We start from the raw sequence: 15,995 nt of genomic DNA, 5'->3' as shown, positions 1-15,995 counted from the left end.
CACAGATAGACAAAAAGACATTCATGGATTTCTTTTTTCAAAGTACATTTTATTTTCCCCCTGGAGCCAAGATATTGCAGCTGTCATATCCTGCCATACCCAATAGTCTACTTCTAGTTCTATATCTTATTTCAGGACTTTTTCCAAACCAGGCAAGTACTCAAAATAATGCTAGCATTTCACATTGCATTGATTAGTCTTATTTCAACTGCTACAGTTTAGTTTACACATGTTCCATGAACCCCAGTCTTATCATCGTTAGTCTTAACATGCATATGATCAACATGCATATGATCTCTGTACAGGCTCTCTCTGTATTGTCTCGCTCTCTGCACTGTTTGTCTCTTTTCCCTTGTTACCTATTTTACTTCTAAATATACATGTTTGAGGTCATTTAGAGTTGTCTTTCCAGTTTATGTACCCGTTTTTTTCCCCGCCCAGATATCCACACGTAGACTAGCTAATTTAATACATGACTACTAACTAACTACCCTATCATCCCTGTTCTGGCCAGTGGCCATGTCATCATAGAGCACCGAAGTCTGACGCAATTTACGCTTCCAAGCAGATATTATGATTATCCTACCAGGGTCGTGTTTCTTTCCCCCCCATTTTGAAGTTTAATATTGTATCAAATAAGAACTATGTTCCAAAAATAAACAAATGACCCGGGTGGTTTGACTCATGTATATGAAGCATTACTGAATGGCGCTACTGTTACCATGGCCAAATTAGTTAAACTTTCGCCAGAAACACCTCCCTGATAATTGCGCTGGGACACATTTTGGACCACAATTCTTATATTGGACGATTCCAAGATGACCAATGTTATTTTCCATAGAGAAATTACTTCTGTGACCCAGGGGATGAGTGAGGTGAGGACTTCGGTACACTATATCTATCTATACAGGCCAACAAAATAGGTCAACATTTGGTGAAAATGGGCACATTTTGTTCAGCCGTTGTATTCCACACCATAAAACATCTGCAATCAAGTGATTTCAAACTCAAGCCAAAAGTCAATGGCTCATTATATTTCCTGTGTTGTAACATCCTAATCAAATCGGCATTATTGATTACATTTGTACGTCGGGGGCCAGTCAATTAACCCTGAGAAAACAGCCTCTGACCTGCTGGATTGATCATAACGCTGAGTCACAAAGACTAATTCGCTGAACTCAGCCGTTTTATGGGAAGACTATTGTGTTACTTGACATACTGCAATGGGTTCCTTAGTCCAGTGGTTCCCAAACTTCTTAGCCAGTGACTCAAAATAGATGGTTGCCCCGGACCCATACTACTGAAAATAGCAGATCTACAAGCTATTTTCACAACTTCTTAAACATTTGTTTTCTAATTTATGAAATTTCTTGATATTTCTGTTTTATTTCTTCATGAAATTACTGGAGGAAAATCATTGAATTAGTTTTTAATTAATGAAATTAAATGAAATGTCTTTAAATTATAATTAAAAACAAAATGTAGGACACGAAAAAACAAAGGGACCCATAAAAGATTGCCCGTGACCCACAAATGGGTTCCCGACCCAGAGTTTGGGAACCACTGCCTTACTTATATGGTAATGGCCTAATTCGGCCCTCAGTGATAAGCCAGTCTACAGCCAGGACTTCAGTGTTAACAGTGATGTGGACTTTCCACACTGTGACCCTCACACACCATGACCCATAGTCATACACCATGTGTACAGCCATCCGCACTGCAGTGTTCATGTTTACACTGCACTGTTCACTAAACCACCATCAATGCAGACACTATGGTGCTATAAATGCTCTTTCCCTAGAAATCCAAAGTGCAGTAACTACATTTTATGAGGCATTTTGGGGCAGCGGTGGCCTAAGGGTTAGAGGAGCGCCCTTGTTGCCGAAAGGTTGCCGGTTCGATTCCCCCGGACGGGCAGGAAAAATCTGGGTAGGGAGGTGATTGCCATGTCTCACCAAACACAGCTGAAATGCCCTTGAGCAAGGCACTGAACCCCCAACTGCTCCAGTGGAGCTGCTTAGTGGCCAACAGTTTAAGACTGTGGTTGTACTGGTCAGCTCCCAGGTTTTAAATGTGTGTGTCAGTCTGTGTGCAGGGCGTTGCTGAAATTGAGCACATGTGCTCAGCTACTACACTGGGTAAATACAGGATTCAAAAATATATATATTTATCTGCCTCATAGGTCAAATCAGCCTTCATGGTTTTTGGTACAATTAGTGTAATATCACCTGTATACCAACTAGAATTTCGTGGCCGCTACGCGGCCACTCAATCCCAGAGTTACTTCGCCACGCACTATGGGAAGAAGGAAATGGCGGGAGTTGACTCCACATCGGATGGGTTATTAGTTATTATTATAGCACAATGACAATGATAACGTTGTGTTGTAGATTGTGAGAAAGGGATTTGAAAGTAGCTCTCAAGTCCATAAAACAAACTAACATAGGCTACTTCTCTATAAGCAGAATCATGAATAGGCCTATTTAATTTATAGAAAAGGAGAAGAGAGAGAGAGAGCAATGTGTTTGTGGCTCAAACTTTGTCCAATATTGTTGAAACAGAACACAAAGATGAGTAGTAGCCTATTTTTTTTTAACACGCAGCACCTCTCTCTCTCTACGTCTCTCTCTCTCTCTCTATATCTCTCTCTCGTGTGTGTGCACTGCTGCGCAATGTCACAGACAGACACAGACGCGATCAATAATATATAGCAGAAATAATAGGCAAAATATAACACTTTTCCTCTCTATCTGTGACTGTGATCAGCTCCTCACACATATAACTCCTCTCTCGTTCATGTACGCCTGCTCAAATTAGCAGCAACTGTTAGCATAAATTATTTTTTTCCCCGTTTGGGGGGGGGGGGGACGCTGTTGGGAGTCAGGTTCGTTGAGGCCCGGTCGTGCTGTCTCACCCCCCGGCCCGGCCCAATGTTGTTCCGCCACTGTAGTAACGGATGGGTTATTGGAAAAGCGAGTTGTAGTGTGTGTAGTTGTGTTGGTCCAAAGCAAACTTCAATTGAAATAAAAGAAATGGTTTTTCATTGTCAGGTCATTAACGCTTTTCATGAGTCAAAAATAAATGTGAAATGCAATGTATAGCCTATTATAAAATCCCAGGTTGATAGAATACACAATCCTCTGTGATCACCAACTCACCAGAACATCTCTCATTAAAAACGTTTGGATTGTCATGTTTGAAAGTATTCTACATGCAACACTGAGCCTGTAAGCTGTGTGATGCTAACGAACTTAAATTGAAATAAAATAAATGGTTTTTCACTTCAATTGAAATAAGATAATTGTTTTGTCATTGTCAGGTCATTAACGCTTTTCATGAGACAAAAATAAATGTGAAATGCAATTTTTAGCCTATTATAAAATCCCAGGTTGATATAATACACAATCCTCTGTGATCAGCAACTCACCAGAACATCTCACATTAAAAACGTTTGGATTGTCATAAGCTGTGTGATGCTAACGCGCTAACACCGTTAGCATGGTGTGTCTTAAAAAACGGGCAATCAAGACACGCAAGGTTAGGTTACATGAGTTTATAAAGTTACATCGTGTGTTTTTGTGGTAAACAACTGACGTTAGGTCTGCGCACACTGTACGCTGCTATGGCAACCTGTCATCAAATGCTGCTAACGTTGTGTTCACCACTGTTAGCATGTGCTATCATCAAGCCAAAGCTGAGACAGATATGAAAGTACTACTGGCCAAAATGTCATAGAAAGCACAACACCTAATTTCGGAATGTTATTGTGACCTATTGAGCACAAACAGACCATGATTTGCTTGCTGGACCTATAATTAATTTATTTGCATTAAAATCCTCTGTGATCACCAACTCACCAGAACATCTCACATTAAAAACGTTTGGATTGTCATAAGCTGTGTGATGCTAACGCGCTAACACCGTTAGCATGGTCTGTCTTGGTCAAATAAAAAACGGGCAATCAAGACACGCAAGGTTACATGAGTTTATAATGTTACATTGTGTGTTTCTGTGGTAAACAACTGACGTTAGGTCTGCGCACACTGCGCTGCTATGGCAACCTGTCATCAAATGCTGCTAACGTTGTGTTCACCACTGTTAGCATGTGTGCTATCAAGCCAAAGCTGAGATAGATATGCAACTACTACTGGGGAAAATGTCATACAAAGGCCAACACCTAATTTCGGAATGTTATTGTGACCTATTGAGCACAAACAGACCATCATGATTTGCTTGCTGGACCTATAATTAATTTATTTGCATTAAATGTCCACTCGCCCATCAAAAACGGACAGAACAGAGCTGGTGACGTATGAGGCAGGGTGTTGCCAGGTTTGCGAATTGTAAGCGAGTTGTAGTGTATGTAAGTAGCGTGGTTTAAAGGGCTTGTTTGTGGGCTGGTTGGGCTTGTTTCTGACCGTGTTGGGGCAGCAGTGATTCCGTGTTCCGTGTAGGAATGTTTCATAAAAGTAATATTTTAAAAGTAAATAAGACACTTGAACGGCAAAAAAATAGGCTATGTCAGTTCGGGGAGCGTGCCGAATTTATTTTGCATATAGAGATGTGTGGTGAAAGTGTGGTTCGGTCGGAGATAGAGCACAAAGAATGAGTATGGGTACACCTTTTCACTTGTATAGTAGATAACCCATTTGGTTGGCCAGTTGAAACAAAGACTTTTTGTATCATCACCACCATGATTATTTTCTGAACTTTGGCGTTGTTTAGGATAGAAGTGGTGGTTGGTTAGTTGTCATTGTTTAAACCCAGTTTAATTGCCTCAGCTCTGGCATCCCTATTTTGGGCATTTCATTATAGGCAAAATATTTCAGAATTATGCAAACATTATTATAATTATTATAAAAAATAAAATCGAAACTAGAAATGAAAAAGGGCTCAAGTGGTTAAACTGTACTGTACTGTACTGTCCGTCTCTCTGTGCTGTCTGTCTCTCTGCACAGTTTGTCTCTTTCCCCTGTCACCCATTTTCCTTCTAAATGTACGTGTTTGAGGTCATTTAAGGACATTCTCATCCTAGTTTATTTATGTAGCTGTTGTTTTCGCCCAGATATCCACACATAGGCTAGCAAATTAACTACATGAACCCTAGCATGCGTATTGTGGTGAATACAAAAATACAGATACAGATCTACAAGCTCACAATGTGTATTTCCAAGTATAGGACTATCAAGACAGAATCAACAGTGTATTTTGAACCTGAGCTCTGAACTGCACAATTGCCTGAGAAACTCAACTCCTTGTGATTACATGTCATGATGTCAGTCTTGTGTGAATGGTGTCATTGTGTATTTCTTGTTGGTAACCCGAGTAAATGGATTTGATGTTTTTCTGGGTCAGTCGTTCTATAATAACATCATGTTCTCTTTCTGCATTTTAGCTGCTGGACATCAATTGGACTGGTCTCACCAATATGTTGGACATCCCTGGTGTGAAGTAAGTAAATACATTTCCAGTAAAACGGTAGTAGTAGTAGTAGTAGTAGTAGCAGCAGCTGTGTGTGTGTCACTGTATTTGTTTATCTGTGCATCAGCTTGCATATCATCACTGTCGGACAGAAACCTCCATATTTCAACTTGTATTTTCGTAACATGAATAAATACCCTGCTACTTTATCAAAGTGTCGCACACACTTTGTGAACTTAACAGTTATACTGTACAAGCTCACAAGCGACATGTAACTGCGACGAGCTTGCAGATTTCCTATTTTCACAATTCTTGATAAAATAGTCATAGTTTTGGACACGCATATCTGTTTTTCTGCTGTTGTCCATGACTGTCCCATCATTTGTGTTGACTAGCCTCTCCCTTTATGCAATATGTCGCCACGGAAACCTTGGCGACAGCATGACGCCACATGCCTTATATAAAGGCATGAAGAATAGAAGAAGATAGCTTTGCAGTATTAGTACGTCATTGGGAGCAACTAGGAGGTATCCAAACTAGGTTTCTAGCACTAGGACTCAAGCAGTGACCAGCCATCTCCCTCCGCCAGTATCTAGGTAGGAGATACAGGGCCCTATTTTGGCTAAACAACATTGGCCACACCTCCAGGTCTTAAGATAAGTCACCTGGTACTTAAGACACGCAAAATAGGGCCCACAGTCTTAGGCCACAGGCTTGCCCCAAATAGGCAGCCTTGGCAATACAATACCCGTTGCACCCGTTATCATGGTACCAAGAGGCCAGTCTATGGCGTCAGTACTACAGTACGATGCCATATTGATATTTTGCTCAGACACATGACGTAAATTCTCCATTCATTGTCAATGGGAATTGAATGTTTGTGTAAAACGAAAATCTACACTTTAGCTGAATATAGGAGGGGCTAGCGCCCCTCAAACATGGCACAGACAGACAGACAGACAGATTTGGATTTACAGAGATTTGTGTTTTCAGTTCTGGACAACTGAACTGCCTTTCCTTCCCACTCGGCACAACATACCCTTGGGTACCCTTGGGTCCTCTGGCATACACACACCAACTTTGAAATCAATCGGTCAGACCGTTCTCGAGTGCAGTAGACAGTCGGACAGAACACACAGACAGACAGACACACACACACACACACACACACACACACACACACACACACACACACACACACACACACACACACACACACAGAGAGATTCCGCACATCTATTATTCAATCGTTCGTTCGTTCATTCATTCATTCAACCAACCTCTATTTAAAATTCTCTGAGAGACCATTGAGGGAGACCTACATGATTAAAGGTGGATTATCTGTGTGTTGATCAGATTCTCACTATCAGTCAGTGTTCAGAACGGCAACAACAATGCTGTGTGTACACACACACACACACACACACACACACACACACACACACACACACACACACACACAAAAATAGTGTGCCCATTTTGCCCAAACTGCTTGGTCTGAATGAAAAATGAGCACAATTCACAAGACTAATCTAGATGCTGGAAAGCGATGTTATACTCTGCTAAGCAATCTGTTTTCCTCAAGTGGGATCTTACTGTATATTTATCTTTTAGTGTTACAGATTTGACTGGTTTACTTGTATATGTAAATGGTAAATGTGGGCATTTATATAGGGCCTTTTCTAGTGATTTACAATGTGCCTTAGGCTTAGGCATATTCACACACACATTGACAGCAGAGGAAACTATGCAAAGCACCAACGTGCACATCGGGAGCAGTTATGGGATGTCTTGGTCAAGGACACATGAGCACTAACACTACACAGGGGACCTTGCGATACTCGAGGGAATGCTCTGCCTTCTCAGCTGTGTGCGCGCGCACGCACACGCAGATAAATACACACGGATCATTAGAATACACACACACACACACACACACACACACACACACACACACACACACACACACAGTAATTGTGAGAGAAATTGTTGTATTGTAATAATAATTGTATTGTTATTGAGCATGAAGAGCAGAGCACGAAGGTCCTCAGGCATTCAGAGAAATACATACTGTGTGTGTGTGTGTGTGTGTGTGTGTGTGTGTGTGTGTGTGTGTGTGTGTGTGTGTGTGTGTGTGTGTGTGTGTGTACAATACACCCTGCGTCACACACGTACTGCACTCTTTCTCTAGTGACGGCTGTGTTGGGTCCTCCTCCCTCTCTGCTATTTCATCCAAACATCTTTGTCTTTCTCTCTTTCTCCTTCTCTCTCTCCCTCTCTCGCTGTGTCTCTCCGTCATCAGCTGATAATTTAGCTGACATCAGTAATCCAGTGTTATTTATCTGCAAAATGATACGACGTCAAATGCGCCTTTCACACCTTCAAGCGTATGGAGGGTACGCCCAATGCTGTGAAACGACACAGTTTGACATCATCCGTTCATGACGTCAATATTTTGAGGAGAAATGCACAGAAGACACAGGGTCTTTTTGCTACACTAGTGTTGGTCTCCTCGCATCAGAACAATGGCATTCAGGTTGAATATTGGCAAAGCTTTCCTTTATAGTCTTTTCTGAGAGTCCAGCTGTGTCTTGAGAGGTCATATTATATTCAAGTTACACACACACACACACACACACACACACACACACACACACACACACACACACACTCCTTCATAGTACTTCCACATTCGTGCAAGTGACTTCTTGTCTCATTTGTTTGATTTGGTTTTCAAATATCTCCTCCTTTGTTTGTGCACTCAAGAACTGAAGTTGATTTGAGCATTTGAAATGTATTTACTCGGTAATGTCAACAGTAGGGTTGCACTTGCACAATGAATTGATGGAAAGTTGGGATTAAATTTTCCACTCTGTAATCGTGTAATTCAAAAAAATATTATTTGGCCAGCTGTTGCACCTTCCCTTGTCTCATCCCATTTACACAAGGATTACAACCGGAACATTGCACAGCTCATCATCGCCTCCATCAGGCTCACGGAGGCACGATTAAATCGCTATTAAGAATGTTGAGATTACAATTTCAGCCATAATCGTGCAACCCGAAGACGCACCTCTCTACACCTACTGTAGACATGTCCAGAAGCTGTAGTGAGGAATACTAATTATCTCAGGGCAGTTGCTGAGTCATGCCCTCTTAGCCAACTTGTTAAATTCACACTGTACTTTTCTGTCTGCTAGCAAGTTATTTATAATTTATACAATGTTGCTGACGGACAGCAGACATCTAAGTAGGCATCTGAAAGTTGATGGGCTGACATCATTGGCAGGCTGAAATAGATGGTCTATATTTGGTTCACTGACCATCTGTAAATATAGGATGTTGATGGGATCGGGATGTAAAAGCACATGTGTTCTCATAATGTGTGAGGTTGATTAGTGCACATACTGTAGGAACTATTTTTCTTTCAGAACGTTTTGAAATGAAACCCCTTCTGATGCAAAAGTAGGGCACTTCTACAATCCTCATTCATCAGTAATGTTACCAGAGGGCGCCACGTGTTTCGTGTCTTCCTCAGTCTGGCGACCCAGAGCTGTTTCTCGGATAGAGAAGATGAACTTACAGTAATACTACAGTATGTCCTGTTTGAATGACACTAAACTATACTACACCAGTGGTTCTCAACCTGTGGGGCGGGACCCCACGTGATTTTTTTGGGGGGTCCCCAGATGACAGTGAAGTGACACAATTTAAAGAATTTTAAGACCATTACTGCATCAAAAGCAATCATCAAACTATACTATAAAAACTGGTCAAACATTGGCCAATTGTCAAATAATATAAGAAAGAGGCAAACATCATGAAAGTAGCAGATTTACAAGCGCCTCGCAACACCATAGATGTGCTATTAACACAATATTTATCTGTGGAACCGAGTCAGAATGTCTCAACTCATACATTCCAAGTGCTTGTCAGGGTGGGGCGTCCCCAGTTCAAATATGTTTATTTTGGGGGGGTCTCCACCTGAAAAGGTTGAGATCTACTGTACTACCCTATGGATAGCTATCGGGGCAACTTAGACTTTACTTTTTTAAGTTCCATGGTAATTCTTCCTCGTCTTAAATGTCTTGACATGTAAATGCAAAACCAAACGATTATTATTATTCGCATCAAATAAAAAAGCTAATGGGTGAATTAAACTCATCTAAAGTTAAACACTGTTAACTTTGGTTTAGGACAGGGGTTCCCAAACTGTGGTGCGCGAACGCCCTCATGAAAAGGGTAATGGTCAAATGGCGGTTTTACGGTGTTATTTAGCACAAGCGGCACATCTCCTTACTGTTGTAAGGAGATGTATATAGAGCAGCTGCGGGAATAATCACATTCTGTGATTTTTTTTGCCATAAGCATTCAAAAATTTATCGTCTTTGGCCAAATACAACAAGACTTAGCATTGGGGGTAATATGGGGTGCACGGTCAAACAAGTTTTGTTGGGGGACCACTGGTTTAGGATAATGTAGCATAAACCAAGCCAAGCCAAAGTAAAACGGCTCACAGCGCACTGTTGCACGCATCCTCAGATGAACTGTAGCGTGTATGTCTCCATACTGACTGCAGGCTGCAGGTCATTAAACATTGGTTTTCCAATAGACTCACACACTGTTCAGAGAGAGAAAGACTCCACCCAGAAATGTAGCTCTCCTTGTTCTACTAGTCTGACACACCCGTGTTTGTGTGTGTGTTGTTTCTGTTGTTGGTGCTCATATTTCCTCACTCAATTTGCATTTTGTAGCCAAACAGCAGAATCCTGAGGTCACCCCTAGCACTGTGTGTGTCTGTCTCTATCTCCCCCTCTCTCTCACGCACACACATACTGTACGCATGCTAACAACAACAAAGAACTTACATTATATGCGATCATATAGGACATTCCTTACAGGCGAGAATTATCCATCCCCCCCTCCCATCTCTTCGCCCATCCCCAAAACAAACTCCTTTTATAGGCACAACCCACAGCAGGTTTGGAAAAGGGATTGGAGTGGGAGTTCAGCACCAAGTAATGCTGATCTGGAGATGATTATATGTTTGGTGTCTTAGCTGTCCTCCAATCAGTCTGTAATGGTGTCTTTTAGTTGAGGGTGAAGTAGGGAAATGCACTTGGATCAGTTTTCCCTGTGGAACTCCACACCCACAACACCAGAAGGGAGTGCAACGAACCATGTACAACCCAGATTCGGCACAAACAAGTGACTAAATTATTTTCGCTCCTTTGCCACCAATATGTGGAACGCCCTACCAACAGTCATTAAGACATGCAAATCCCTTGACTCCTTCAAAACCGCTCTCAAAGGGCACCTACGGCCGGCTGCAATTCGAAACTGAATCCCCCCCCCCCCCCACCGCCCACCCTTTTCCCCTCACTGTATATGTTTCTTTTCCCTTTTTATCTCCTTTATGATGATTTCCTGTTCTGTTCTTTGACTACCGGTATAGTGTCTATTTGTACGTCATTGAGTTTGTGCTTGAAATGTACTGCAAACTGTTAATAAATATTTCAATCAATCAATCAATCAAAACTTCATCTCATTGTGAATAACTGAACGCCCACACATGGAAGGTTTCAGTTTAGTGCAATGCTGCCCTCTAGAGGGGATTAGCAGTAATAGACTGCACTCAGTCACTCAGTCACAGTAATATCTTTCTCTCTTGCAGGCACACACACACACACACACACACACACACACACACACGCGCGCGCGCACGTTCACATGTAAATAGATGTAGTTTCACACACTTTGTTTACACATTCACTTCTCAAATTCCAAGCACTCTGTTAGCAAGGTATGTATGTTGTGTGTATCGTTTACTTGTGTCATGGCTGCCTAGATAATCTCAACAGGAAACATTTAAACCCTGGAGTATTCACAGCTACTGCCTGGAAAGTGTGGGATGCCACACTGTCCATGTGCGTGTGTGTGTGTGTGTGTGTGTGTGTGTGCGTGCATGCACACGTTGGGGGGATTGATGTCTCACTGTGTTGTTGTTGGTATTCGTTCAAGTGTGCAAGGTGCACCCTGCCTGTGCATGCATGCATGCGTGCAAAGCAAACTTGTTCTGTTCTCGCTAGTTACAAGTGCAAATTTACATAATTATGCAGTCTTGTTTATACTGTACTGTATGTCTATGCTATGCTTGTGCATGCCAAGTTCTCTTGCGACATGTGGACCGTTTTGTATTGCAAAGTGCAGGGGACACGTGTCTGCGTGTATTTACACATGCTGAAACATGATGCCCGTTTGTGTCTTCAGTGTGTCTGTGTGTGTGTGTGTGTGTGTGTGTGTGTGTGTGTGTGTGTGTGTGTGTGTGTGTGTGTGTGTGTGTGTGTGTGTGTGTGTGTGTCATGTGCCAGTGCCAGACTGTGGGCAGATGGACATGGCCAGCTGCATACAGTGTCTACAGTGTGGCATGTACAGTAGTACCTACTGTACCTGTAGGGCTGGCGATCAACAAGCTCTTAGCGTTGTTGTGAGCTTGTATTGATTTGAATCACATCGCAAGGCCTTGCTAGTACAAAACATATAATATCTAAAGCGTGAGCCATACATTACTGGCTATGACACCTTGATTAATATGAATTATAACCATAAAATGATGATCACCACAACAACAACAAAAAATGTTTGGTGATGTGTTGGTTTTTGTCAAGTGACTGCTTGGGCTACGTGCTCTGTGTTATTGTTGCTCGAGTCCTAGGCTATTACAGTTGTGTTGTCTGCCTGTTTAAGGTTGTTGACAGAGCTGCTGTGATGGCTTCATAAGTGGTTTGTGGAGGGAGGGGAGGGGGGGGGGGTGGGGGGGGTCAGGGTGACATGTCACACCGGAGGCGACGTGAGAGACTGAGTGCTTCACCTTCTCCACAGGAAGCTTTAGATATGGTGGCATGCTGGGGTCAACATTCTTATCTACCAGCGTTTGACTGGGTTTATTGAGATAAAATCTGAAAGTACTGTATAAATGGGTAGGTGGGGGGGGTGTCATAGGGTAGATTTTAACCTTGGGGAACTCCATGATAGATGTGTAGTTTTTGCCTATGGAGATTTGTTTGGCTCTCTAGCAGTATCGTATGGGTTGTACAACAGTGTTTCAGTTTAAGAAAGTGTTTAAAAAGGAAAGAATTATAAAATATGAACTAGAAGGTTAGATATAAGTGTTATTTTGTTCCCTCAGCGTTGTTTTTGTTTGTTCTCTTGTTGAGCTCTATGTTATTTCATCTTGTTGTTCTCTTTTTTTAGGGTGAGGGTTGGGTTAGGGTTAGATGTTTTATTTATTTTATTTGATAGGGGCAGGTATAAATAAGATTTATCTTCTTCCTGCTCCTTTTCTTTTCTGATATGGAATATGTAAGAAAAGAAAAAAATCATGTAAAACCATAACTGAAATGAAATAAATAAATATGAAATGAACTGTGTTGAGCCAGAGCCAAAAAGCTGGTTCCCTATAAAATAAACTCTCTCCGTTATCAATTATTTAGAGAAGAACAATGTGTAGATGCTGAGTACCGAGTGGAACAGTAAGACACCAAGAAAAGTGTCTTCAGAGAAGCATGTTACTGCAAACTATAGAAACTTGTTTTACATTGTAGGAGTTGTGCATGGTCAGCATCTTCTCTCATCTGGGTCAAATTAATTTATATATGCTCTCTATTTCTCCCTCACCTCCCTCTGACCACCTTCCCCCCTCTCTCTCTCTCTCTCTCTCTCTCTCTCTCTCTCTCTCTCTCTCTCTCTCTCTCTCTCTCAGTGGTCTGTGTGACAACATCATCCAGGACATCATCTACAGTTACCTGGTTCTTCCAAACAGAATCACCATTCCTCTTGTGGGAGAAGCACAGCTGGCCCAGCTACGCTTCCCCATGCCCAAGGTACGCACTACGCACGCACGCACTCACGCACACGCATTCACAGACCTAAAGTCAGATGACATTAAGTGACATTTATCTTTGTGGCAGCAAATGATAAATAATGGCTGATGGCATATTGCATCCGTGATTCATTGTTGTGAGCTACATTGAGTTGTATTGTTGTTACCACACCCACACACACACACACACACACACACACACACACACACACACACACACACACACAAGCAAACACATTGTTGAATGTGTACACAACAAACTACAGTAAGTACAGAAACACATACTTGAAATTGGCAGAGAAACTATTCAAAACACTCAAATACCATGCCTGGTATTTTAAAGAATCTGAAACAACGTTATGTTATGTAGTATGTTCAGTCCAGATGAGAGTAATGAGAACAATATTCGTGTGTATAGTGTATAATATGAAGTAATAACTTAAACTTTATAGATGTCTTTCTATTCAAGGTGCAGTTAATTCTAATTTAAAAACGTACTGCTAGAAACCTGGATGTTTCTTTGGATGCTGACCTTAGTTTAGTCATAGATTAGAACAACATTTTTAAGTTTTACTCACATTTTAGTTATCTGAAATGTTTAGTGTTAGTCTAGTTTTAGTCGACTGAAGGTAATAGGATTTTAGTCGACTAAATCTACAGTTGATTTTGTCGACTAAAATGTGTTTTGGCAGGCCTTGATGGCGTTGCAAATGCCTGATTTTACTCTTGGTTGTGGCTGAAAATAGCTGTGACGCATTGTGAGCTTGTATAGATCTGCTATTTCCAGAGCGCAACCAAACATAAAAATGACTCATCTTTTTTTTTCTTTCTTGTACACTAGTCCCCTCCCTAACATTTTGGTCTGGTAGTCGACGACCATTCTTTGTCATAGTTTTTTTAGTCGACAAAATCAACACTGGGCCCATATCTCACTGTTCTGTTCTGGGCTGGTTCTCTCAGGGTGTGCTGCGGATCCACTTCATGGAGGCTCAGGACCTACTGGGTAAGGACCGCTTCCTGGGAGGTCTGATCAAAGGCAAGTCGGACCCGTATGGAGTCCTCCAGCTGGGAACCCAGCTCTTCCAGAGTAAAGTCATCCATGAGACCGTCAACCCTAAATGGAACGAGGTGTACGAGGTAAGCACACAACCGGCTCTACTGTATGCGTTAGGAACGGGTTAGGAAATGATGTGCGATGTTATATGATGCTAAAAAAAATCTACATACGCGTTATGTCTCTGTCAGTCTGTTTGTCTAACCAATATATTTGCATTTTTTTTTTTTTTTTGAGCATAACACAAAAGGTTCAGACACTTGTGTTTGGTAGATTGTTGTTGTTGTTGTTGTTTTTGTGGTATTTCGAAAAATAAATGAAACTGTTCAAAAACATGCAAACAAATTGTCTAAAATACATTTAGCAGATACTGTATTTCCTCCACACATGTTTGTTTATATATGTTTTTAATAACATTTTCCCATTCTCAACCTTCCCTGTTATGCATGGCTTTATCACATAACTGACTATCCTTATGAATGGCTTTTCCGTTATAAGTAAACTTTTTCCCCCCTCCGTCAGGCTCTAGTGTACGACCACACAGGAAAGATGCTGGAGATAGAACTGTTTGACGAAGACACCGATAAAGATGACTTCCTGGGACGGTACTGCACTGTACTTTTAATCTGTACAATCAGCTCACAGGAGTATGATCAATACTATGCTTGATGTACCTCTCTCTCTCCCCCTCTCCCTCTCCCTCTCCCTCTCCCTCTCCCTCTCCCTCTCCCTCTCTCAATATGCACATGAAACCTATTCCGATGAGATTAGTTTTACCTAAGCAGGTCCTGTAATTGGAAATATGATCTAATGCTGACTGCCTGGAATGTAAAACCTCCAGACATCTCTTCGTAGATGAGTATGGCTGAGAACGAGGCTAATATGCGCCAGGGTGCCCCAAGTCAATAAAAAGTCTATTTGAAGCAGAAATGGTGGATTTACACTTTGCAAATACAAGCCACACCATGGTTGAACTCTCCTTCCATCCGTTGCTGTCGGTGCTGTGGGACCTGTTTGACCAGCCTACACTAGTTGATTACTTTGGAGAATTACCTTTGAAAGTGAAGGAAAAGGTGTAATTATACAATAGGTGCTGAACTTTTCAAGTCACCAGCGTTCAAAAGAAATCACACCTGTGTGAAGTGAGCGGTGCAACTGTACTGTGTGGGGGTCCCTGGGGGGAACATCCAGACCCCCAGGGGCCTGGCCGGTTCCGGCTAGCCGCCTCGCGTCCGAAACGGTCGAGAAAGGACAGAGTTAACGGGCAACATCAGCAGATTACAGCAGATTTGCAGCTTTATCAGATTCCATTCCAATTGGCTATGACTGCATTCCAAATTTTGCGGGCCCTGGGTAGGCAACCCGGCTTGAGGGCACTTTTCTAGTTTTTCCATCAAATTGCCAAACCATTTCTATCTGACACCTCTTGAATTAGTGATTTGATAAGCAGGTGATTTGCTTCGACCTGCTTTCAAAAACATACAGTATTGAATCGTTAATTATTCAGAAGCCTTCAGCTGTACTGTTGTGACTTTCTCCAAATGGTTTTGTGTTTGTGACTTGATTGCAGTCTGGTGATTGACATGGCTGAGCTGCAGAAGGAACAGAAGGTTGAAGAGGTATTCTGCAGACTTCATT

At 41.8% G+C, this 15,995-nt stretch overlaps 1 protein-coding gene across 4 annotated transcripts in view; it reads left to right on the top strand.

The window, feature by feature from the left end:
- The window catches only part of LOC308325871 (extended synaptotagmin-2-B-like), a gene marked incomplete at its 3' end in the record, with an annotated part of 79,187 nt that overhangs the window by 47,904 nt on the left and 15,288 nt on the right, over positions 1-15,995 (top strand). For all 4 annotated transcript variants that reach the window (XM_080778601.1, XM_080778600.1, XM_080778599.1 and 1 more), the window contains exons 8-12: positions 5,396-5,451; positions 13,184-13,304; positions 14,264-14,440; positions 14,880-14,962; positions 15,928-15,976. In XM_080778601.1, the coding sequence (XP_080634727.1) occupies positions 5,396-5,451; positions 13,184-13,304; positions 14,264-14,440; positions 14,880-14,962; positions 15,928-15,976 (486 nt within the window). The remainder of the gene's footprint in view (positions 1-5,395; positions 5,452-13,183; positions 13,305-14,263; positions 14,441-14,879; positions 14,963-15,927; positions 15,977-15,995) is intronic.

Source organism: Protomyctophum bolini (genome assembly GCF_963924005.1).
Source record: "Protomyctophum bolini genome assembly, chromosome: 12".
Classification (NCBI taxonomy): domain Eukaryota; kingdom Metazoa; phylum Chordata; class Actinopteri; order Myctophiformes; family Myctophidae; genus Protomyctophum; species Protomyctophum bolini.
This window is presented reverse-complemented; position numbering and strand designations above follow the sequence as displayed.